General features: G+C 31.5%; 1 protein-coding gene across 2 annotated transcripts; it reads left to right on the top strand.

Annotated features, from left to right (window-relative positions):
* LOC127710383 (uncharacterized) lies at positions 1-26,502 on the top strand. 2 transcript variants are annotated; one of them, XM_052216214.1, is made up of 15 exons: positions 1-199; positions 5,262-5,348; positions 5,765-5,863; positions 6,814-6,912; positions 7,310-7,408; positions 9,952-10,077; positions 10,364-10,379; positions 12,940-13,185; positions 13,857-14,609; positions 16,172-16,281; positions 17,040-18,260; positions 19,128-19,173; positions 20,013-20,269; positions 21,626-21,659; positions 25,898-26,502. In XM_052216214.1, exons 1-15 carry the CDS (start codon positions 161-163, stop codon positions 26,191-26,193), a joined length of 3,528 nt encoding a protein of 1,175 aa, XP_052072174.1. In that variant the 5' UTR covers positions 1-160; the 3' UTR covers positions 26,194-26,502. The 2 variants fall into 2 exon arrangements, with proteins under 2 accessions (XP_052072174.1, XP_052072173.1); XM_052216213.1 differs by having other exon boundaries at positions 21,626-21,668.

Here is a 26,502-nt window from a genome sequence, read left to right as displayed (position 1 = left end):
GTGAGAAGTACCTATCTTAACTGCGACATCTTATTAAATGTCCTAACTATAGAAGAAGCATATCTGACCTGCATTTGAATATTGAACTCCAAGGTATATAGATGGATTGAAATCAGTACATTTTTATGACAAAATTTTTAAAGGATCAAGGAATGAAGAAATGTCCACTGCGGCAAGAAAACAGAAGCAACTTAATGAGGTTGGTGTAAACTGAATATTATATTTGTTTTTGAAAAGTACATAGAATTTTGTAAGGTTGAATACACAGTACATCAATTACTATGAAATGGTAAAAAATCAAAATTAGATTTGGTCTGTAGTTTCTTTGTAATGATAAAGATATTTTTGTTGAATTTATCTTGATTTTCTTACTTTGTTGATGTATGTATTTAACACTTATATTTTGTCAAGCTGACTTCATGACACTCTCACTAAAAAGTAACTGTGACTTAACCTCATGAAGTATCATACCTTTTAAGTAGGATCGATAAAAAAGATTCAGGTTATATCATTTTACTGAACTGATCACTTGGTAAAATATTTTCTCTAATTCTCAGTCGATTTCAACGTTTTCCGATTAAATGATAATTTTTCTTATAATCAGTGTGTGGTTCACTGGTCAAAAATCAATTATGACATCAAATTTTCTTGCCTTCCTCTGAATTTTCTTATTGTGACGTTACAAAAAAATCAACCATGCATAATGACGTCACATAGAAAGAACACATCTTTTGAAGGTAAAAAGAAAGATAATGTTTGTCTACATATCTGCATATTCTCTAAAATAATTCGAAAAACAGATTCTACCACCAAATCTCTTGCAATACGATTTATGTCCACTTGTGACAGTTAAATTGCTTGGCAAGCCTCATGCTTTGAATATGGAAATTGAAATGTCTTGAGAGGAGAAATATCGTATCACACATTTTGCAGTGGTTGAAACTATATATATATGTATCCAACTGATACATGAAGACTATAAAGTTTAGCAAATCGTATATGGTGCCAAAAGGCAGTGTAACTTTCAATTTGATCAGATGGTCAATTGACAGTTTTGATTAAGTTCGACAATAGGAAGTCTTCCCCATTTAAAATTGAGCTCTGTTATAATTAGAATAAAAAAGATTCAGTAAAAAAAATGAAAAAAATAAAACGAAAAGTTTCAAGGGTAGATAGCACAACTTCCAATTCTCATTAGATAGAACGGAAGAATCACGCATTCTTTAAATGCGGTTCTGCAATAATGTAGTTTGCTATTTCCTTTGCTTAAACCTGCCTTTAATCTTCGTACGACCAGAACAATATTTTATCGCAACCCTTGAATTCATTGATTTTTTTTGCCTTTTTTGCAAGTAATAAATCCGTATCACATCCTTTATCCTGTGACAAATGATATTGTTCTGTCTATTTAATAATTCATTAGAGTCGAAGACAAAATGAAGATCGTTTGCTTGTATAATTTCTTCTTCAATGTGCTACTTACACAGCTGACTTGCTGTAGTATTCATGCAATAGCATTAGAGGTATTATTTACCATTTTCGTTACTATTGCCTATCCAATCGCAAATAAGGATGTTTAAAAGGTCTTTCAGAGATTTTGAATTCTTGAGTAAGGTAGCAATACACAGTTAGAAGTTTAGTTTCTCATTTTGGCCATGGTGAATTTTTTAAATATGAAAGTTTTTGTACAATAAAATTGATTTTTAGATAGTTGAAGAATAATATAGCCTTCCAAGTGGGTTTATATGAACATCTAGATTGTTTTTTGCATGTTTTATAAGCCATTTTTCTGTTTGACAGTCCGTATTTTCACATCCGTACAGCTCATAGGTCCAGAAATTATTGTAGTGCATGTTTTTCATCACAGATTTGACCCTCGATCTTTTCAATTCAATTTTATGGAAAAACGAGCAGAAATGCATATGATTTTTTTTTTACCTCTTGATAGATAAATGTCTATGGTTTCAGGAAAGGTACAAATGTATCACTCTAATGGATTGAAATTCTCCTTTGAACCAAATTTTGGAGACTTTTGTGACATTTTCACCCCCCTTTTTGCAACATTTTGTATCAAATAAATGCAGATTGTTGCCATGGTTACACCAAAAAGAGATTATATTTCACCATTATAACTATTGGAAATCAAATCTATAGAAGATGCTCTTTCCATAAATATATACATGCATAACACAAATATTAAGCCTTATTTGGTAGAAAGGAAGGGAAAGCGCGTGGTTAAAAATTATGAGTGTCAATTTTAAGTTTTTTTTCCTAAATGTGTATTGCTACCTAATAGTTAAAAAAAATAACTCATCAAAGATACCAGGCTTACAAATATTTACGGCAGACTCTTTTAGGTCCCATTTGGTCATATTGCGTGAGTGTTCATGTATTTATACACCCTTTTTTTCAAATGTTTGGGTTTCTAATGAAGGTAAATCCAGAAAAGCGCTTCGGAGGCACAAAATGTATAAAGTGTTTATTTTCATCTACTAATTCTACTGATCCTATTGATTTTTTTTTAGTTTATGAACCCAGACCTAATAGCTGTTTGCCATCTTCGACGTTTTCTAAAGATACAAATCTAACATGACAGTTTTTACCATGTGGGTGGTTTGGACATTAGCCAAGATATCAAGTTAAACAATTTTAGATCAGCTGATGTCAAATAAGATTTAATGTTTAACAATAACATACATGTATACAGGCTGTACGACATTTATTATATAACAAATTCACATGGGTGATTATATAACAAATTCACATGGGGTGTATGACTATCTGGCTATGTGACAGCTATTAGTATTCAGCGTATTTTTTAAGTGTCAAAAATTCAGAAAAAATCGTTTTGGTTCTGATGACGTCAATGAGTATAAATTGACGTATTTTTTAAAAATAAAATGCACACCGTATTACCGACTTTCGGTACTGCCATCGGTAAAACAGATCTGACGAATGTTTTTCTGTAGAACTTGAAGGTAGTCGTATTCACATTTTCTGACGTTCTGCATATTTAATTGACTTTATTTCAAATTTGGAGCTATGATTTCACATATTGTCAAAATAATGAATGAATCAATTTGAACGTTTACTGGTCAATGGTATAAAAATTAGGGGATTAAGTTTGATTGCCAATGAAATAACTATCCACGAAATGACGCAGATTTAACCAACAAAGGGCCACAGTATATGGCATTTAAAATGAGAAAATCCCATATCGTATAGTCAGTTATGTTTCTTAAAAACTACTACTAGTATTGGATCGTCACATTGTGGTTTCATAAAAAAGCCACTAGGCCCTGTACGATCTCATTTCTGTTATTTGATTACTTCTAACTATTGTATACACAACTGAATTTGGTCGGTCAACATGGATTAATGATCGTATTCAGCAGACTAGGCAAACACTTACGGTAGATTTTGGGGAAAAAGGCAATCGAGAACCATACTTGTAACATCCACTTCATTTGAACTTTGGTGGCTAGTTGTCTCATTGGCAATCATACGATCTTATTTTCATATTGTAAACATACTTTATAATTCAAAGTCATGTACCTAGTCAGGAATATGGCAGTTGTTATCTACAGTCCGTTTCTATGTATGTTGGCGTTTGCTTTTGTTGTAGTTCAATGTTTCTGTTCTTCCGTTGTTATCTTCTTATAGTTGATGAGTTTCCCTTTGTTTTAATTTGTTACCCGGATATGTTTTTGCTTAATCGAATTATGACTACTGAACAGCGATGTACTACTGTTGCCTTTATTGATATTATTCCCTATTTTGTTTTTTTACTTAATTTATAAATTTCCTATGAATAACGAGTATGAGTATTCTGAACTAACAGAAGTTTACAAAAAATTTAATATTATCTTATTAATATCCTTCTTTAAAATATCATTTCAAAATTGAGTAAAGGGTAACGAAGACCAGAATATAGAAGAGTTCAACTTTATTAGTAGAAAACACGAGACCTAAGAAATGCTGTTTTATATTCTAAATATTTTTTTCATTTATTGGTTTTATTTAATGTATTTCTTCTTTTTGGGACTAATATAGTTACGATAGACAATATATATCTGCAGTCTATTTGGTTTTATAAATTGGTAAATCTTCAGTTTGAAAATTATATAGATTCTACGAACTTTAAATGTGACGATCAAACAGTAGTTTCTAAGAGTTATATCATCATTGACAAAGTTTTATTGAAAACGAGTGGTTGCACAACCTCATACATTAATGTTAGTCGATAAAGTCAAAGCTAATATTTGAAAGACATTTGACATATAGCATTACCATACCGTTGAACAACAACACAAACATAACGTAGAGGTGTTATAAACAGTTGAAAATGCGAACAGAAGTAACCTTCTACAACTACTGAAAACTATTTGTCGGATCTGTGTTATCGATTGCATCTGCAATACCAATAGCCGGCAATAAGGCACGTGTAAAACTCATTAAAGATACCAGTCTTATAAGTTTTGTGTAGATGCATGACAAAATGATTGTACCAGTCGTTTATGCAAAAAACCAAACAATCCCAAAGAGCTATTGTCATCATTTGGCGTCTGTAATCGTTCGTCGTCCGTTAACATTTATTTAAATCTTCAATTCTGTTCGTATTTTCTAAACTTCTATGCCAATCGCGAAAAAAAAAATCAATCACAATCAACCTTAAGGTATTAAGTTTAAAAAAAATTACAATGATCCCGCCTGCAAACCAAAATGGCCACCATGGCTTAAGATAGCGCAAAGTCTATTTTTGAAAAGCACTTTAGAAAAAAGAGAGAAAAGGATTAGCAAGTTAAAATCTACAAATAAGTCAAATTGACGGAAATCGTCAGTCGATACCTGATAAGCGTTACAGCCCTTAAATGATAATTGTTTTCATCTAGATCTAGTACATTTGATTATAAATTATAATAGATAAACAAAATCTTTGAACAGCTAAAATGATCACTTATACGTTATCTGCACATATGATTGAAAAGTCGTCAAACGACTACTTCCGAGCATTATTCCACTAAAACCAAAATTTCAACCAATTATTACATTATTGTATATTATCTTGAACATTAAAATGGATTTAAGACAACAATGATCAACAACAATAAGATTTTGACCATCGCAATTTCAATTCCACACAAATATTCTCTTTGCCATGTATCAATTGTATGCCAAAATGCCAAATAACTATACAAACTTCTAATTTACTCCTTACACAACAACAAGCAATACAATGTATATATTTGTGTTTTTCACAGTGTCTGCTATGGGCTGCTGACAAAAACGATACTGAGAAGCTGAAGTTTTATTTGAAGGAAGGAGCCACAGTTGACAAGTCTGACCTAGTAAGAACATCATTTTATGACTGTCCCTTTATCCAAATGCAGAATCAATCATAAATGAATAACATCATTGATAGACGGTTATTTTTAATGTAGAATAAGATTTATTTTCATTGCTTAATCTACTCATCTTGAAAAGATGCAATAATTTGTTCAGACGACTTACAAGCTATTATTTTGGGACAAGCCAAAAATAAATAATGTTTTAATATAGGCATATTCCGTTTTGGAAAGAATGAGGTTCACACATAAACTGCATTTCATTACAGTTTCCATGTTTTATTTCTTTCATTGTACGTTCATAAGTGTATTTTTGATAGGAATTGTAACGATTACAACAGATAAAGGTGCACCTGGATTTATCGATTGGCCATTTTTATCGAATTATATGATAAATATAAACATTTTCTCTAACACAGTACAGAAGAACAAGTCTAATAAAAGCCACACAGTATGGTAACTTGGATTCTTTTGAAAGTTTGGTTTGTCAAGGTGCTTCTGTAGATAGAGCTGATGTTGTAAGTCTATATAAAGACCTATATCATAAAATAAAGAGATATGATATAATTGCCAATGAGACACCTATCCCCCGGAATTCAGATGACGTGGATTGAAGCAACTATACATGTACTTCACCGTACGTCCTTAAAAAATTGGCAGAACCCAAATGTATAACACGTACAGTTAGATGTTCGTCCATCCAGAAGGCACTGAACAAAAAGAAACTCAAATATTTTAATTTTCCATCTTATTTGGTTTAACATAGAACAATCTACTGACGATTTTGAATTAATTATATACTTCATTAAGAAATGCACTGCATTCTTGAAAACTGGAGAATTGCAAGTCTTTGCAACGGAGAATGAAAACAAGGATGTAAAACTATAAAAGTTTAATTCTTACGTGTTCTTCACATTCCGTCTTTATATTTAAAAGGAATTTAGTCAATTATCATTAATGTTACTGAATTCATTAGCATTTAGTATAAAATGCAGTTGTTAAAAATATCACCACTATTTTGTCATTATTTCTTATATATCAGTGAAAATTATACACGTATTCGAATTAATAAAAGTTTTAATTAAAATTAGAGATAAATAAATGAATCTTGATTTGTATTGTGATAATACACAGTATTGGATCATACGATTGAATCCCACCACTACAAAGTAAGTTTTAAATTTTCTATCTGGTATATCATGAATATATAGTTAGAAGTTTGGTCAAATCCATTAGCATGCTACCACAACTGAAACAGACAGAACAGAATTGAATATTGAATTTGTATAGACAGTTAAATACTACATTTTAGTTAATTTACAGAATTTCTGAAATCTGTGTTTTCCAAATGTAACATAAATAAATATATTGAAAAAAGGAATGGTCATTTGATACTGTACAACGGTAGTCATCTAACAATTGTATTGACAAAACCACGATAATGTTTTACAATACCTTGATGTTACAGGATGGCGAGACAGCATTAATTCATGCTTCCTACAAAGGTTGCTTTGATATCATGTGTCGTTTGATAGAACTTGGAGCAGACGTAAATCACAGAAATAAAGTGAGTAATCCTTTCTTAGAAACGGTGGACAACTTTTTAAAACTTTTTTTTTAATGAAAATAATATTTAACTTCTTGTTCAATCATTACTTCAACGTGAAATTTGATTTTTTACAAACTTAACATCTTATTTTCTTATTTAAAATATGATGCTATCATACTTCTATTTCGAATCAAACGTATTCAATTATTGAAATTTAACTAATTACATTTTATAAAAATACTGATATGATCCTTATTTGTTTGACGCATCAATGATATAACGATCCAATGTTCAATTTAAACACATTGTTAAAAAAAATACAAAATGTGATCGCAGAGTACACCAAAAATATAACACATAATGCATTATATTTCTGAAACGGAGAATCTATATTTCTAGTGTATATTTTTCATAGAATGATGAAACACCAATATACATAACTAGTAAATATGGTCACTATGACTGTGTACGTAGACTTGTTATGGTTGGTGGCGACTATACTGTACACAGTAAGGTATGTACATTTGTTTGGTATGTTTTATAATGTTAAGTGAAATAAACGGCGTTTAATATGTGTATGGCCAAAGAACAACATATGTAGTCTTGTTCACATCCTCCTTTACTAAATTGTGAAATCACCGAATGCAACTTACCATCCAATTTTTATTTGTTTCCACGAGTAACACAACGGTTTCCACGAGTGGAACAGGAACTGCTTCCCTTCCGGAGCACCTGTTTTGTGTTGCACAATCTAGATTTTTATGCAATGTTTTTCATTTTGGCCCTGCTTTTTACGACATTGTTTTTGATTGCCCCTTTGCGCCCCTCCCTCTTTTTGTTCTAACTGAAAAACTAAACGAGTACGAAAGCTATCTGTCAATGACGAATCGGTAACTTTATGCAAAAGATACAACTCTGCCTTCTAAAATCACACAATGAAGTTAACCCAGTATGTTTAAGTCGACAAACAAATAAGATTAAATTAATTATATTTGTGTACAACTTTCACAATGCAAGTCTAATTCATTATATTTCTGTCAGATAAAGTTAATGGAAACTGCTATTAAATTATTAAACATCTTTCTAGAATAATGATAAAAAAGTGACGAATTACCAAAAGGCAATACAATCATCAGTCCAAAAAGGACAGACATTTTCGACTGCAAACAAATTATCATAGAGGATAAGTCAAATCGGTATTAAAGCATCTCATAATTGTGCGTTGCTTCCTTGGTTATCTAATGAACATTACAATTTATCAATTATTAGTTCATGAAAATTTTATAAGTCTTATTCACGAATACATTATCTTAAAATGAAAATGCATATAGTTTCTTCCTACAATAACGGATAGAAAAATAAAAAAATAAAAAACGAAAAAAAACGAAAGTAAAAGCAACTGATCTCCATTAAAATTTCTTTTCGCGAAGGCAGATGCAACAGAAGGGTATGCAGTTCCTGCCTCACTTGTTGCATCTGTCGTGTTGCTTATGATAGAAAGTAAAGATTTGGCTATAAGTCGCATTTGTAGATAAATCATTAACAAAGAAAGAATGGTGGCTTCAACAAAAGGAATATATCCGTGTCTATCTGTGACATATATATTCCGATAACCAAGAAATTATTGAACATTATTAATTTCAATAAAACGTCAAATTAATAACCTCATTCATAAGTAGTGTCACAGTAGCTTCTTTTAAGTACCAATCACCTTTTCAAAGAATCCTGATATGAAGCACACAATCGCTGAAATATGGTATCAATTGACAGATTCACAAAACTCCATATTTAGGTGCTGTAGGAATACTTGTATTGATATATGAAAATTAAAGTTGTCAAACCGATCCTCACTGCCTATATACAGGTGTAAGCCACGACAAGAAACATACCAAGCATTATCTTTGGCATCCTTTATTTCAAAAATAATTGGGTAGAAACATCCAATATGAAAATTATGCAAAAGATACAACTCTGTCTTTTAAAATCACACAATAAAGTTTACTCAGTATGTTTAATCCGATAAACAGTCAAGATTAAAATAATCATATTTGTGTACAACTTTCACAATGTAAGTATAATTTATAATATTTCTGTCAGATGAAAATGATGGAGACTGATATCAAATTATTAAGCATCTTTCTAGAATGATGATAAAAAAGTGATGAATTACCAAGGGGCAATAAAATCATCAGTCCAAGAAGGACAGATATTTTCAACTGCAAACGAATTATCATAGACGATAAGTCAAATCGGTATTAAAACATCTTACAATAGTGCATTGCTATGAACATTACCATTTATCATTTATCAGTTCATGACAATTTTAAAAGACTTATTCACAAATACAGTATCTTAAAATGAAACTGCATATAGTTTTTTCCTACAATAACGGATAGAAAAATAGAAAATATCAAAAATGAAATAAAAAAAAAAAAAAAAAAAAATCTTTTCGCGAAGGCAGATGCAACAGAAGGGTATGCAGTTCCTGCCTCACTTGTTGCATCTGTCGTGTTGCTTATGATAGAAAGTAAAGATTTGGCTATAAGTCGCATTTGTAGATAAATCATAAACAAAGAAAGAATGTGGCTTCAACCGTGTTTATCTGTGACATATATATTCCTATAACCAAGTAATAATTGATCATTATTAGTTTCAATAAAACATCAAATCGATAAGATCATTCATACCTAGTGTCACAGTTTCGTAAGTAGTTTTGTACAAGTCGATGCCTATTATCTATTGTTGTGCGATATGGGTTTTGCTCTTTGCTGATGGTCGTACGATGACCTGTTGTTGCTAACATCTACGTCATTTGGTCTCGGGTAGATAGTTGTCCCAATTGTAACATTACCAATCACCTTCTTTAATAAGAATTGCTAATTGAATCCCTTTACCGATCTAATAAGGCTAAAATGCACTTTGTCCGAATAAGTTATGTGTATTTTGCTCTGATACTATTTTGCATTGAGTATACATGATGAAGGAAATTTGACATATGGGAAAAAGGTATATATCTTTTTTTAATATATTTTTATTTAATGAATTTTATGAATACAGTTTAAAAAGACAGCCTTGGATGTAGCTATTGAATCATTATGCAAAACGAAAAAACTGAAAAAAGAAGAAAAATGCAGACAGTTGGAAAGAATTGTTGAACTACTGAGCGATGCTGATGGGATAAAGGTAACATATATGACTATTGCATTCTTTTAAATAACAGCTATAGTATTCTGCTAAAATTACAACATGATGTAAGTAGTGATATAAACAAAAAGGGATGTGATTTTATTTGATTTTAACATTGTGAAAGTATAAGAAGAGTGCGAAAAATGATAATTATATTTGTGAAATTGTTATGAATGGTTTTTGCACAGGTATAATAGGAAAAACAAGACTACCATCTAAAATGAATCAATTATGTGTATGCATGTATTCATTTGGTAAAGCCCGAGTTTTTTTTATCATACAGGCCCTACGGAAGCAAGGTTTGTATATGTTTTGTTTCGTTTGTTCATGACCTCATAACTTTTGTGTGAAATAAAAAAACAAAATTCTTTAACATAATTAAACACATAGAGACTCACATTGCAAACTGCAAAGCTTTGTTTTGTTTTGATATGAAAGCGGCTTGTTCCTTTTATTCTTTTGAGCAGAAGGTATCATAAGGTCAAGTTGCCAATTGAATTCGAAATATAAAAGTGTTACAAAATCATTAGCCACCATTAGATATTCCCAAGACGATATTCTCACTAGTCTCAGGTTCGAGACGATGGTTTTTTAAAATATATATATGTACAAATATTGAATACATGAAGGTTTTTCAGTATATATATATACATATTTTAACAAATATCGTCTCGCACCTGTTGATAGTCTGTCAAATATCAGTATCTTCTACTTCTGTCCTACATGTTTGCTGTAAGCGTTAAACTTCTTACATTTGATACAAAAAACTGCAAAAACTACAAAACTGATTTACCTTATTTCGAGGTCTTGTCATTAGCACTTTGTTGTGCAACAGCTTAAAATATACTATTGCAATATTAAGTCAAATGTGTATTGTTCGGTGTCTTTATCATTTGGAGTGTCTTTTTTCTAGGTAGCCGAAAGAATAAAAACTGTATTTCCCCCGCAATCAATATAAGCGTGTTCAAAATTTTGATGCCTACAGCAGTTTCATGCATTCATTCACAAATTTTTGAAACTCTAAGAACCAAAGTAACATGAAGAATACCTACTCATCCAGGCAAATTTCTTTAATACAGGATTATATTGTGAATGTTTAACATAAGAAGACATAACATATCTTCCTATGTTTGTAAATGAGAATGGCTTGTGTAAATAGTTATTTCGTAAACAAAGACCAAACCACATATCTAATTGTGCGGTTTCGACATTATAATTGTTTACTTGTTTTTACATCATATTCAGCTACAAAACAAGTAAATGGTATGTAAGATTTAACCTCTTAAGTACATCTTGAGTGCAAAAATGACAGGATATTCGTAAACAAATATAGACATTAAAAAAACCAAGAAGATTCGCAAAAATGAAAAGTAGGGGATGGATTTGATGATCCTATGGTTGCAAGATATTAAATGACTTCAAAAAGAATAATGAATTATATCGTAACAGTAATAATCGTTAGCATGGTAGTGTTTGTATAGTGATTGATCTTTATGTTATATTATGTGTAATAGCTATTGTGCAAGTTCGGATTATGGGTCCGGGATCGTAAAATCCATACTCATATGACATTAGCCCATCAAAATAGGGAACCAGCTATAATATTTCTCTATCCTTATCCACTAGTTATTAAATCTAAAAGTTTGTTTAATGTTCACATCATTAATATTCACATATCTTCATATAACATGTAAAATATACCAGACATAAAATGAGTGATCATAAATACAATCTCTTAATAAAATTGCGTGTGCTCTAGTTGATATTCTAACTAATAACTTATAGATATGTATAGCTTTACATCCATGCTAAAGCTAACAAGTCTCATGAAATCATTCTACTGACATATGCAGTTTATTTTACACCAAAGCTTGCATTATGGTAACTGAATATTTTGATAAACTTATCCATCCCATATATCGTATAAAATGTCAACATTTATCAAAATGAAACATTATTCAACTGATTTAAGTATTGACCATCAACTCTTCGACGAAATTGACCACGACACATATGTGCATGTAAAATATTGTTGTACAAAGTAACAATGCATATTTTCCGCGATCCTTTGCTTGAAATATATATGTTTCAGAATTGAAAAAAAATAAAATTGTCTTTGACTTTCTAGATGTATGGAATAACTTTTGGACATTTCCTCTGTGTTTAACTTTCATTTTTTGCTTCCTTAATATGAAATGCATGTGTAGGTTACAAGAGCGCAATTATTCGTAATGCATTTTCCATAGGGTACCACTGGTGTTCCGTATTTTTTTTCTCGAAGACTATACAAACTTAGGAAAAACGAATTGCAGTTCCTGTTACTAGAAATGCCAGTGTTGCATTACAACCAAAAAAATATATAGGATCGTGCAGAAATGGAGGATATTTTCTATACTTCGTAAAATGTGAATATGATTTTCTGCAATTTTTAAACCTAATTGGATAGGCTTTCGATTAAATGTAATTCCAATCCTGCATCATCCAATCAGAAGCCGTATAGGATTCTATTCTGAGTACCATCTTGGGGTAAAAAAACTTGCCGGTAAAATGTAAACAAATAATTGCGCTCTTGTAACCTGTAATGATATCATAGCCATGGAAAGGTCATACACGAACAGAAATCGATATAAGAGTGTAGGGCGACATAATTTCATATAAGCAGGTTAAGTAGTTTGAGTTGTCGTTGAAACGTCAAATCTAATGGAACCCCCCTCCCCCCCCCCCCCCCCCCCCCCCAAAAAAAAGAGCAACAAAAGAATAAAGATAAAATGTTTGAAATCTGACACTATATATACATGTATAAATAAGTAAACTATAAAACAAACTTCATTTTGTGTATACTTATTATTTTATCTACAGAGAAAATGTTTACTTTAACACCAGAAGAATTTCGAATCTGCCTCGAAAAAAGCGAATACCGTCCATCTGATGTAAGCGTACGGGTGATTGGATTAAATGACCGTTCTGCTATGGTTGTTATGCGTGCTCTCATTCGTCAGTCAACTTACTCTGATAAAGATGTAGACATTGAAAACGGAATAAATATCTATAATGGAATGTGTGAAATGAATATTGAAAGTGGAGAATGGATAACACACGAAAAAAGTATTTAAAATTAATTTCTATATCACTTGATATGACTGACCATTTTTGCACAAGTTTATGTGACATTTTGACTGAGTTTGAATTCGCATGTCGGGTAATGCATGCATAACAGGAGATGCTTACACTGTCAATACACCGGTCTCACTCTTTTGGAGTTCATGTGATACCCCCGCTTTTTATTTGTTACCTTGATTTATCACTTTTTAGTCGATTTACCAGATTGGAACATTGGTAAACTACTGTTTTTGAATACACATGTTTTACCCGGAAATTCAGTTCTTACATGAGTACAAAGTTAAAGAAAAAATATCCATGCATAGAATTCGCCTTATTTTTTTCTGTGCTTATGTTGAACGGGGTAGTAGCATCAGACAACTGTCTAGTGGTATGTGATCACATGTGGTGTCCGTAAGGATAAAAACGTTTATTTTATGCCTTGTTGTGCACAATTAAAAACTCAAATCAAAATTAAAGTGTAAGTTAAAAAAAAATAGTAAAGACGTATAAAACCGAATTCAGTAATATTGTGTAAACTTGATATTAAAGGTTTATATAAATAATATATAGAAACAAGGGACATGTTATAAAATACAAAATGAAATAAACAATTTAATAGTCACTACTTTGAAATAAATAATTATTTTTATAATGATTCACAATACTATTCTCAGTTTCAGATGCGGAATTAGTTCACAGACAGATGGGAGAGGTCGTCCGACACTATGTCAACACACATGATTTCAAAACAGAAGCAGAGAACGAGAAATGCCTCAAAGCAAATAAACAGTCTTATCTGTTTAGAAGTAACACTGTCTATGCTCCAGAACTGCAGCTAAAACCATTCAGTCTTAGTCCTCATTTAAATGGTCTGCATAACAGTAGTAGTAGTAATTTACTGTTGCAAAGGTCTACAACATCAACTAGTTTATATTCCCTTAAATCTGAAAGGAGCGTCGTGTCACTGGGTAATATGGATATCTCCATGCCATCAGGTGATAGCGTCAATTCTTTCGATGCAGCTGAACGTGTTCCTAGTGATGGCGCTCAAGTAAAATTTAAGCAGTTCGTATCAAATACTAAGAAAAAATTTGCAAAAGCGGCACAAACAATACAACAGAAAATGGATACGATAATACATGGAGAAATGTCAGAAACCGTAAATCTAGATCCTAAAGTGGCATTAGTGAAAAACAGAAAGCAGGTTTATGAAACATTCGAACATGTAAAGCGAACAATGAATACAGATAATAGTAATCTAGCATCAATTTCTCTGTGCTCACTATCAACAAAATTTGAATTCGCAGCAGCCCATAAGTTTTTGTTTACGTCAAGTGCAATATATATTGTTGTTCTAGATTTAGATATCGATATCGATAGATTTTGTTCTGTTTTGTCTGAAATCAACACTCCTGTGACAAATAGAGGTGAGTGTTGCACAGAAAATACTTCATGATAGAGAATTATAGATTCTAATGAAACTTTAGGGTTATTTTCAAAATCTAGTTTGTAAATTTTAACAAAATATTGTATATCTTTATAAATTAGATTGTTTTGGCATAACAGGGCCTTTCTTTTGCTTTTTTGTTCCATATATGGAGTAGTTAACTAACATCTACACTGTCTCTAGTATAAATGATTGGAGACTATAAGTTGAACATGTGGATTTTTGTATCTAATCGCATTTCAAATCATCTCCAATCAACTGTGGCTTTTAATTCACAGAGTTTTTCCGTACTTTGTTTGGCCTTTTTCTTTTTACTTTTTTGATTCGAGCGTCACTGATGAGTCTTTTGTAGACAAATATAAACATAAAAAAACCTACAAAAATCTCCACATGCTTTGTAAAGATTGTAATTTTGCTTGTCTGATTCTCTAAATGCTATGCTATGACATAAAACGTTCATTACCACCATCAATTAATTGAGAGAGGGGGTTATGGATAATGCAGATTCTCCCTCATATTTATGTGCCTTATTTTCAATTTTAAAATAACATTTATAGGAAAAAAAATGTTTGAATAGTTTTAAGCGTTGCAATATGCGATGTCAGATTTAAATTGCACAAGACACGAAACGGGATAGAAGAGTACGATAATGCTAGAATTAGGATTAATTTTTAACATACAGATAGTGTACGGTTATTATTCATAACGTGTTGTTTTCATTTTTTACAGCACTGGGTCGATACCTCTGCTGGTGGACTATCAGTCCCCGAGGGTATCATCAGCTCAGTAGTCAGTATTTCGGTACTGACATGATATATAACAATCCTTTCTAAAATTGCCCGTTAATAAATTTCGAAATTATTAGAAACTAAGGTTTCAACTCCCTTAGGCAAAGTTGACCTTAGATGGATTTGGCTATTTTGTTTAGGTTCTTTTTGGTAATATAGCTCTTCAACTGTTTCGGTTCTTGTACATCCTTGGCTTTCAAATATTCGGCTGTGAGCGTTCCTGATGAAGGTAAATCTAGAAAAGCCTCGGAAGCATAAAATTTAAAACTTGTTGTTTTCATTTTTTACAGCACTGGCTCTACTGGTGGACTATCATTCCTCGAGGGTATCATTAGCCCAGTAGCCAGCACTTCGGTACTTCGGTACTGACATGATTTACAACAAACATTTCTAAAATTGTCCGTTAATAAATTTCGAAATTATTAGAAACTATGGTTTCAACTCCCTCTGACAAAGTTGACCTTAGATGAATTTGGCTATTTTTTTGTTCCTTTTTTAGTAATATAGCCCTTCGACTGTTTCGGTTCTTGTACATCCTTGGCTTTCAAATATTCGGCTTTGAGCGTTCCTGATGAAGGTAAATCCAGAAAAGCGCTTTGGACTCATAAAATTAATAAAGTGTTGTTTTCATTTTCTTATTCAATCTATACAAGAAAAAATAGACTTTAAGAGTGGAAGCGTCTGCTAATAAGGAATGAAAAAAAAAAGTATTAATTTTTTTAGGTATTAAGAAATACCTTTTTTCAAATTACAGATTATATAAAATACTTGATGGATACAATTACTGGACGGAATGAAGATTTAACTGACGACATGTTTTCTAAAATGGTTTTTGTTGTTCTGAATTGCGGATCGAATGAAGAGGTATAGTTTCGAGTTGTATATATGTAGTGAGATAGATGTTACACAATCGAGGGAATGTGTATGTTGGCGTATATTTATTCTGTTATACAGCTTCGGCTGAATCATTTCATTTGACATTTGGCTGAAAGTACAATTTTGCAATTTTAACATTAAAGGTAAGAAAGAGTTAATTGGTTTATTTGTGTCAAGTTTACAACGATGTTTATGTTGAAAGAACAGCCTGTACACAAAAAGATCTATAGGAGAATAACAATTTCATAGGTCTTTGGTTGCAGTAAAATTATCTTATTTGATATACTCACTCTGCATTTGTTTCTAAATGGTTTTCGACAAAAAACAAGTTAAAAAATAAGAAACGTATTGTAAAGGAGATAACATTTTATTTTACTAATTCCTTCTCATGATTAGTATTTATTTTCATTTTTGCAAGGAACGGTACATAAAAGCTCGATTCAAATGCTTACTCTTATTTTCTGGACTTACCATTGAACTGATATTGGTATACTATATTTCTACAATGCTTTATTCATACATTTCTTTCATTTAAGCTCTGAATTTCTTTTTTCGGAGACTTCACACCACAATCTATTATATGCACACTGACTTTATGTTTACTTATCGATGTTTAATGATTATTTGTGTCGTTGTGGTGCCCACAATCTTCTTTAATTCTTATATGATATAAATTCAGTTTAGAATTACATTACGTAACCCAAAATTAAAAACAATTGAAAATTGATTTCATGTATCGTATTTAGGAGGCAACTAAAGATGGTTCTGGATTGCTGAAGACGATTACAGACATTGTAGATAACACAGACATGTGTGATTACGTTATTATTGACAATGAGCTAGAGTTCACATTTGAGGATTTATATACTGATAAAATTGTCAAACTCACTCAACATATTTCCTCTATAGCATGCAAAACTATTGAGGCGAGGGCACCTGTGCCAGCAACATGGCTTTCCTTACAAGATGTTATTATTTCAACCAGGAAGAGTAGTGCTGGGATCATCAACCATAGAGATGCAGTAGAACTCTGCGTCAATCAAGCCAAGCATATTACAGTGCCAACAAAGCTAGATGTAGAAAAATTCTTAAAATATCAAACTCGAAACGGAAATATACTTAGTCTACCATCAGATGACACTCTAAACAACATTTGTGTAGACGTTTCTATTCTTTATCAATTAGTTATATTTTTCAATCATGTGTCAATAATGTTAGGTAATGATAAATACGAATGTGCGCCTCTTCATGATAAACTGAAGATTGTGAGTGAAGGTTATGTCGATAAAAGTATCACCAAGTGTTACATCTCAGCAAATGATTCGCTATTTCATATAACATGTTTACTCTATTTAGCATCAACCAACTCATGTAGACTGCAGTCAAGTTCGCATCACACCGAATTGTTTCTATCATCATATATGAAAGAGATGGCACCCGATGGACTTGCGTTGCAGTTTAGAAAATTTGATCAAAGTGCATGCGTTGCATATAGACTAAGAAATTGCATTCAAATTTCGTTAATTTTCAAACAGTTATCGTGTGCACTGTTTGATGTATTTCCTTTCAAACGAATTCATGGCAAGCCGATTGTATTTAAGAATTTCGTTGCATTTACCATAGACACATTATATTGCTTAAGTATTATCAATGATGCCGACATGATAATTTTACACGTAACTAGAAATACTTCTGATAAACCAACTCAAAGTTCTTCAAAAGCTGAAATCTGCAGTAGCATTCACGAACTAACGGTATACACATTAAAACAAATAATAAACGTATTTACAAATAAGAATCAATTGAAAAAAGAAGAACTGTGCGTGGAATTTGAAACTTGTAATCTCACACCTCCCTGTTTTGTTGCCTCGACAAAACTGGAGCAAATCGATTCGTATACATGTAGAATACATGGGACGTTTGTGGATCCACAAGAAATACTCAGTGTATGGAACCTTACACGCCAGGTACTAGTAACTTGTTAAATATTCCCAACGTTAGCTGTTTCTTTATTCTTTTCTTTGTTAAATTTCTTTATATTGATTCTTCAAATCATATCGTCATCTTTCAAAATGAATATAAAACACATGGGAAATCTTGTAAGCTTTACCAAAAATATGCTATATAAAAATAAAAAGTAAAATAACAAAAAAGCACAACCATTACTATTCATCTTTGTATTTTGAAATCATGTATGTCAATTGTAGTTCACAATCTTGCCATATTAAAAATAACTTGAAGCAAATTTATAAATTAAATTAAAAAAAAAATCGTGTTTCAAGTAAATCCGAGTCAAAATATCAAATATTTGGGCAATAACACATCACGTAAAAATATGAATTTTAAACTTAAATGCTCATCTGATGGAGTCTTAAAAGAGAGTCGAAAGATACCAAAGAGACATTCAAACTCATAAGTCGAAAAGACAAACAAACGAACAGTCATAAACATTACATAGAAAATATTAAGCAAAACTAACTCAACCAAAAGCAACTGGTAAACTGTTTCTGTTTCACTATTGTCACCCGTCACGTTGCTCATGGTAAGTTACAATCCTTTGATACGTTGCATTCAGTGAGGGGAACACAGCTGTGATTATATGAGATATTCTATAACGGTGAATCAATTTATGATTAAGTCCGACAAACTTTCGAAGAGATGACTTACTCTATTTTTGAGAAATCTGTATTCAATAACTTTCTTGTAAGCAGCAGTCCCTCTCAAGTAAAAAATCAATAGTTTAATTTTAATACTGCAAAAGTATGGTATACACGGATCTACGAACATAGACAATATATAATGACTCAATACAGTTCATGTTGTATATTCAACAGACATGTTCAATGATAGATGTAGACAAGTGCAACACTTCATGTGAAGGTATGTTTAATTTTGCATTGTTGGGAAAGCCATGTTGCATTTCAAAACATATATTCTCATCTTTAGGTTTAAACGTAGTCAGGTTTTGTTGTAGATTTGTAAAATGTTGCCTAGATTATCACCTATTGGTCTTTCTTTTGACGATGTAATAATATTTAGGCCATTAAAAGACCATGTGCGAGATTAAGGAGGAGATGTTGATGGGGATGGTTAGGGGTTTTCTCATTGTTAAAGGCCGTACAGTTGCCCAAAATTGCTTACATCCACTTCATTTGAACTTTGGTGAATAGTTGTCTCATTGGCAATCATACCACATCTCCTTACTTGTATATAGCTGTCCTAATAGAAGTCAGTGTTCAAAATATTGTTAAATGAATGTTTGCTATAGAAAACCTTTAAAATAGGTCTAATAAAAATAAAATAAGAAGCACAATGGCAATATGTACCGAGGAATGTAAAATGTGTATTAATTGTTTGCGACAGACTCCGGAATGGAATGTCTTTTAATTTTTAAATACATATCTATATATAGAGAACTACATTAAATGTTTACAATAGAAATGACCAAAAATTATTCTAATAAAAATATCGACAGAAGAACATGCACAAAGTCATCATGACAAAAGAAATTGTTTAGCTGTTCTAAAATCGAGTCAATGGTTTATAATTCTAATAATGCATGGATTTAAAAATGTCCATATTAGTAGATGCGGAAGGATGCGCTACCAATAACTCTATTATACCACTATTACCTTAACATTTGTAAAGATAATTTATCAAACCTTATCATCGAATGAATAATGGAACGAATAAATGTTTTCTTTTGTTTTTCGCCGTAGGCTTGAATGCTCAGTCTTTGACAGAAACTGCCACCGATTCAGATCTCAGCAGAATGATAAGAAGAATGTCACCTAGTTCTAGACGAAGAATTTTGAATTCACTGACAGCAGAGGTTATAGTGCATACCAGTTCAAATATAGATACTCAGTTACTATTAACCTTAATCGGTTGGAGAAATACGGCAAAACAATTAACAATGAAGGATCTGCAGAAAAAACTGATCAATTGTGGTGAACAAAAACACATTCTGTGCATGGTAAGTAAAACCAAAAAAAACTGATCAATTGTGGTGCACAAAAACACATTCTGTGCATGGTAAGTAAAACCAAAAAAAAACTGATCAATTGTGATGAACAAAAACACATTCTGTGTTCGGTAAGGAAACTCCTAAACGAATTCTTCCAAAAAGATTGGTCATTATTAAAGAACATATATATATATAATGATGATGAGGAAACTCCATTACGAATTCTTCCTAAAAGATTGATCAATTATTACGAAAAAATGAAATGTTATGCAAGGTAGTGAAACTCTTTAACGATTTCCTGCAAAAATGTATCAATTGTAAGGAACAGATATGAACTTCATGAAAAAAAAGGAGGATTCTGTACGAATTCTTCACTTCATAAAACACCTGATCAATTGTAAAGAATAAAAACCAATTTAATGCAAGGTAGGGGAATTTTTAACGAGTTCTTAAACAACAATCAAACAAAATACACCGTATAAATCAAACAAACTAAAAACTAAAACTAAGAATAATCCAAATAAAATCGTTAGTTAGTAATTGGAGAGTTTCAGGTTCCTAACACGAAACATCATTCATAACAAACAGGCTCTTATGGGCCTTTTTAGGACTAAATTTGTTGGACCCTATCTAACTCTTACATACTTCCCTTTGCAGTCAAAGTTCGTTACCATTTCGGGTTCCATTTCCTTCCTTTCAGTTCAGTTTCATTTTTCATTATTGATTTCTTGATCCTCGCCTCGATATAATATGTGCTGCAAGGGTGTAAAAAAAGACGTAGAAGATACCAAGGGAACAATCAAACAAAATATACCACGGCCAAAGAGAAGAAAAAATGACAAATAACATGCAGTCAACAAAACACTTCACAGAATACTAAAGACTCAACAACACGAACCCCACCAAGTTGAGCTCAACCGCTTCTTAAGGGTAAACAGATCATGTTCCACTAGTGATACCTTTCATGTTGTTCAAGTGAACACCAACAATCATTTAATCTATAGATCAAATAATTCAATGCATTTCTATCAAATAAAATCCAGTTGCTTGTTTCAAGTCATTTGAAACTATAAAAACATAAAAAAAATAATTAATTAATTTTATGTTAAGACGTGTTTTCCAGGTAACAACACATGCATTATTTACTGTTTCATGTGCAAAATTTAGAAATTTTCATGATCAAAGTTAATGTATTTCAAAATTGGTTCAAAATTTATTACAATTTCTGGTAGCTAGTCAAAAAATAAATGTTGATACAAATAGCATTCTGGTTGCACAAATTTTCCATTTTCAAAACATCGATTTTGTTAACTTTTAAATAAGAAATTATAATATTTACTTTCATTTTGTTCATTTGTCTTTCAGATACACAGAGATACTAACAGTGACCATGGGATATGTAAGTCAGGTAAAATTTAATTATATTTCTAACAAAGAATTTATACGAATTATGTAGTAAGGTCCGTGATCGCATAAAACAGTAAGTTTGAAAGAACTTATCAATATGCGTATTATCATGATTATTGGTTCTATGTATATACACGTAAAACAATTTAGGGTGGTATTCAGCGTTGAACAAAAGTAATCTCGCAATTGGATGTTTAAAAAACGATGTGCATGAAGCAAGAACATTAGGATGAATAAAGTGAATCATATTTCTTATTGAATATATCAAAAGATTCAAAAACAAATGGATGAAATTTTGAAAAATTATTATAATCTTGAATCCTTTCCAGATTATTTCTTTTGTACACACGAATAAAAATAATGAATATTCAAGAGTTACCAAAACCGGAGAGTATTTGAATTTTTTGCAGTTTTGCCTAAAATCATATAAATAGGAAGACGAAAAGCAAAGATAAATTTTAATGACTGATAGACTCGAACACATGACGTTTGATAGACAACTTGTATAATTATTACACTTTGTAACTTAAATTTATAATTTGAAGTCTAGGCAAGAGAACACAATTAATTAGTTTTCATTGTGAAAAGCCGACAAAGTTTCGTTTTGGTTTTCTTTATATTTACATGCAATCACTTTTAAGCACGTTTGTTACATATTTTGTGTGAATTTTCTGTTTTGTTTTTGGACGATTTATCAATCAATCTGTACATTTATTGGATACCACAATTAATTATACACACAATATTACGAACAAATTAAATCTAATTCAGTCAGATATACAAATGACATATTCATTGAATAAAACTTAAAACGTGTTGATTTATAACATCGTTTGATTATTTTTCCTGTGATTAGAATGAAATTTGATATACTACTACTATAATTCTTTCAATCCACTATTTCATTGGTCCGTTTTTAACCAATGAGGTTATTTGAAATTACAAAACATTTATATGAGATAATGTGTATGTATATTATTATGGACTTAAAACACCTTTTATACACCTGTTAGATTGGTGTTTAATGTTAACTAATAGAGTGAAACTGCTTAATCTTCGACCCAAGACCAATCATAAAATAGATGTAAACATAATGATTGATTTAAAATTTATTACAGAAACTGATGAAAATTAATTCGTTTGCTATTTAATGGTATATATTAACGCACCGGTGGTCCCCACTGGCGCTTGTCTCAATTGCGTGAGGTCGATGTTCAATTCAATATTCAAAGCACTAAAATTTGGTATTTGCTGCAACAACTTCAAGTAAAAATGATTTCTGTAAGAAAAACGAATCAAGTTAATAAGAGACCTACTCGAGGGTCGTATACCTCACTTTGTGCGTACGTCTGTCAGTTCATAATTTCTGAGAATGCAATTTCCAGAAGAAAAGTTGGACAGTTGTTGCGCAAAATATGTTGATCTTCATATTTTCATGTAAAAATTGAAAAATCTGTTTAAGAAAAAGTTTGTAAAATAACACACAGATTTTGAGAACTATTTTTTTTCCAAACAAATGAATCGGACTGGAACATATTTTATGCGGTTGTGCTCCACATGTAAATGAGATTTTTTTTGTGACTATTGGAAACATTTGCGGTAAAAACTTTTTCTTAATTTTAAACATACATTGTTTCGCGTTTTGTACAGTTTTAGTATCTGAAGGTTTTTGTCTGGAACAATAATGATGAAAATGATATTCAATCGCGATAAATAATGTAGAATTCCTCTTTTACTATGTAACATTAACTTACTAATTTTACTGCACAAAATTCATTTTGCTCAAGCCCAAAATCTTTGAAAATTCAAAACCCAATGAAATCGTTGAAGGGCCAATCAAACCAGAAAGATTATTGGAAACTCAAGTTAGGAAGAGTTAGACTAGCATTTTTTGCTTATATTCTTTTTAACAATTTACATATTATATGTGAAAATATAATAAGTACTTTTGGTGAAAACTTATGTTTTTGTTAAACAATCAAACATTTTGAAAAATACTTTTTGTGAATGCAAAATCTCAATGTATGAGTATAATTTGAACAACATTTTGTATAGTTGTACTTCACATTAGTTGTGCATAATATGTTTTGTGAAAATTGGGGAAAAATTGTATTTAAAACTAAGTGGGTTCGACTGACCAACATGGTCACCCACTGAAATAGAACATGGAGAGTAGAGCTAATTCTTCAAAGCCGTCTTACCTGTTCACAAGGCAATCAATCACCTTTCCATTTAAACCGATGAGCGTTTTAGAAAAATTACTAACGGGATCATCCGCATGATGTTCTCAACTTTTGAACTTAATCCCTGTTAACATAAAGTCGGTTATAAGCATTCACATGTATTGTTGTTCTTGTTACTGCTAGATGTACATTATAGCGTACTGAGGCCAAATATTGAGGATTTTTCCATATGTATTTCTGTACTTTTAAGAATTTTACATAGATATAAGAAGATGTGGTATGAGTGCCAATGAGACAACTCTCCATCCAAGTCAAAATTTATAAAAGTAAACCATTATAGGTCAAAGTACGGTCTTCAACACGGAGCCTTGGCTCACATCGAACAGCAAGTCATAAAGGGCCCCACAAATTACTATAGTGTAAAACCATTCAAACGGGAAAACCAACGGTCTAATCTATATAAAAAAACGAGAAACGAGAAACACTTATGAACCACATCAACAAACGACAACTACTGAACATCAGATTTCTGACTTAGGACAGGTGCATGTATGTTTCCAAAGTTTTGACTGCTGGATCCAATTATTGTCACATTAATCAATTATATCTGTTATGGTTGCTTTTATCAATATAATGGCACCGTAAACAACTATAATACAAGTGAGAGGTTAAGCTGGCTTTAAAACCAGGTTGAACCCACCATTTCCCTCGGAAATGCCTGTACCAAGTCAGGATATTACAGAAGTATTTATTTCGTTCCGTTGGTTGATATAGTCTAACATTTGATTTTGTCAAGTTTTATGGACTTCCCTTTTTGGATTTACTTTGGAGTTCGGTATTTTTGTTTTCTCTTACTGAATTTATATGAAATTATACATTAAACGTAAAGGTAAAGTGGATACTGGTTCAAAGAATCATCTCGTGTAAATAATATATCACCCACAGACACCAGCTTGTTGTTTTCTTTACAGCAAATGCATTTAGTGAAAATATTTCATGTTTTCATTTATACTTGGCACTAAATCGTATCCCACATGGTAGTATGATAATAAACGTTTTAACGCTTGTCAAAGTGATTGAAGATTTTTTCCTTACACTTCGTTATCAGTTGAAGCAGGAACAGGGGTGTGTAATTGTAGTAACTCATATCTTTAAAGTGGAAAAATTACAACAGCAACTATATAGCAGATGAAAATCTGATAAAAAAAATCAACGATGCTTCAATTAAAAGATCGCCTTAGTGTACGAAAATTTTACGACCGACATTTTCCATCAGACATAATAGTACACATTAATTTTACAGGATTAACACCACTTATTACATAAAATTATTCTCAGTCGGATATTTACCCTATCAATGCTATATAGATTCAATAAAAACTGACCGCCATGAAATAGAACAATAGTGTTGAAAGTGGCGTTAAACACCAATCAATCAATCAATCAATCAATGCTATATCTGCAAATTTACGATGCCTTTCCTGAACACCAATTACTATAATAAAAGGATCCTTTAGGTTAAAAGGAAGTAAATAAAGATGACGGGCGCCACCTATTTATTTACATCCAAGATAATAGTTAGAAGTAAATTTCTTTTCTGCTGTCTTTTTCTGCTGAGAAAAGAAAATTGAAATAGTGAGAAATGAATGTTGGCTATTGGTGTAAAGATATCGAAAAACTTAGAGGAAACTATTTGTGACGTGCAAAATTAAGCAAAATGACTGTGTTCTTCATTCATACTATTTCGAAAATTGCGGAACCATAGATTACCCTTAAAAAATACAATTTTTCTATCAAAAAAGCTACGGCACCATATGTGTTTTGCAGTTTTATTCACACCCAAAAATGTTCAAAGTTCAGAATTTTACAGTTTATTCAATGGATGTTTAATAGTGAAAACGCAGAATTAACCCAAAAAGGCTACCATTGTTGCCTATGTAAAAAAATACTTCATTGTAATCTTTAGCTTTACTATATATATATTCATATTTATCATTCATTGAAATTTTATCTTGCAGTATTTTTTACAGTTTTTTTTCTTTTTCAGATAAGATTGACAGGTTACGGGAGGTTACTTTATCCCCTCTTTTGCTGAATCAGTTGGCTGTTAGGTTGTTGACAAGGAGTTTGTATTTGGCGCTTGAGCTAGGACTGGATGTTGTGGAATACAACAAAATTCTACAGCAAAACAGAAATAATCCTGTGAAAACAACACGCGAAATACTTTTACTTTGTCAACACAAAACATTGGATAATATTCTACGGATCTGCCAAGAAATAGGAATAAATGGAAACGGTTTAGACGAAATAGCTTCACTGCTATCAAACACGGGTCAGTTGTAGATATCTCGTTCAGTTTTCGTTCACCCATCTCACCTGCAGTCTCCATAGACGGTTTCAGACTTATTCATACTAACTGCAAGCTTTGGAATTGGTTATTACGACCCATCCTAAGCCTTTGATTTTTTTTTGTGTATTTCCAGGAAACCATCATCATAAAGACAAGTTTTACATATTCTGTATTATGGACAGTATGAAAGAGCCGCGAAAATACAAACAGAATTTAGCGTCTTCGAAATTTGACATTAAATTGTCTCCAGAAGCATTTTAAAGATCCGCTATAAGTATATATATAAAAAGGCAACAGTAGTA

Source organism: Mytilus californianus, unplaced genomic scaffold (genome assembly GCF_021869535.1).
Source record: "Mytilus californianus isolate M0D057914Y unplaced genomic scaffold, xbMytCali1.0.p SCAF_75, whole genome shotgun sequence".
NCBI lineage: Eukaryota > Metazoa > Mollusca > Bivalvia > Mytilida > Mytilidae > Mytilus > Mytilus californianus.
Note: the sequence above shows the minus strand (reverse complement) of the source record. Positions and strands in the feature narration are given on the sequence as shown.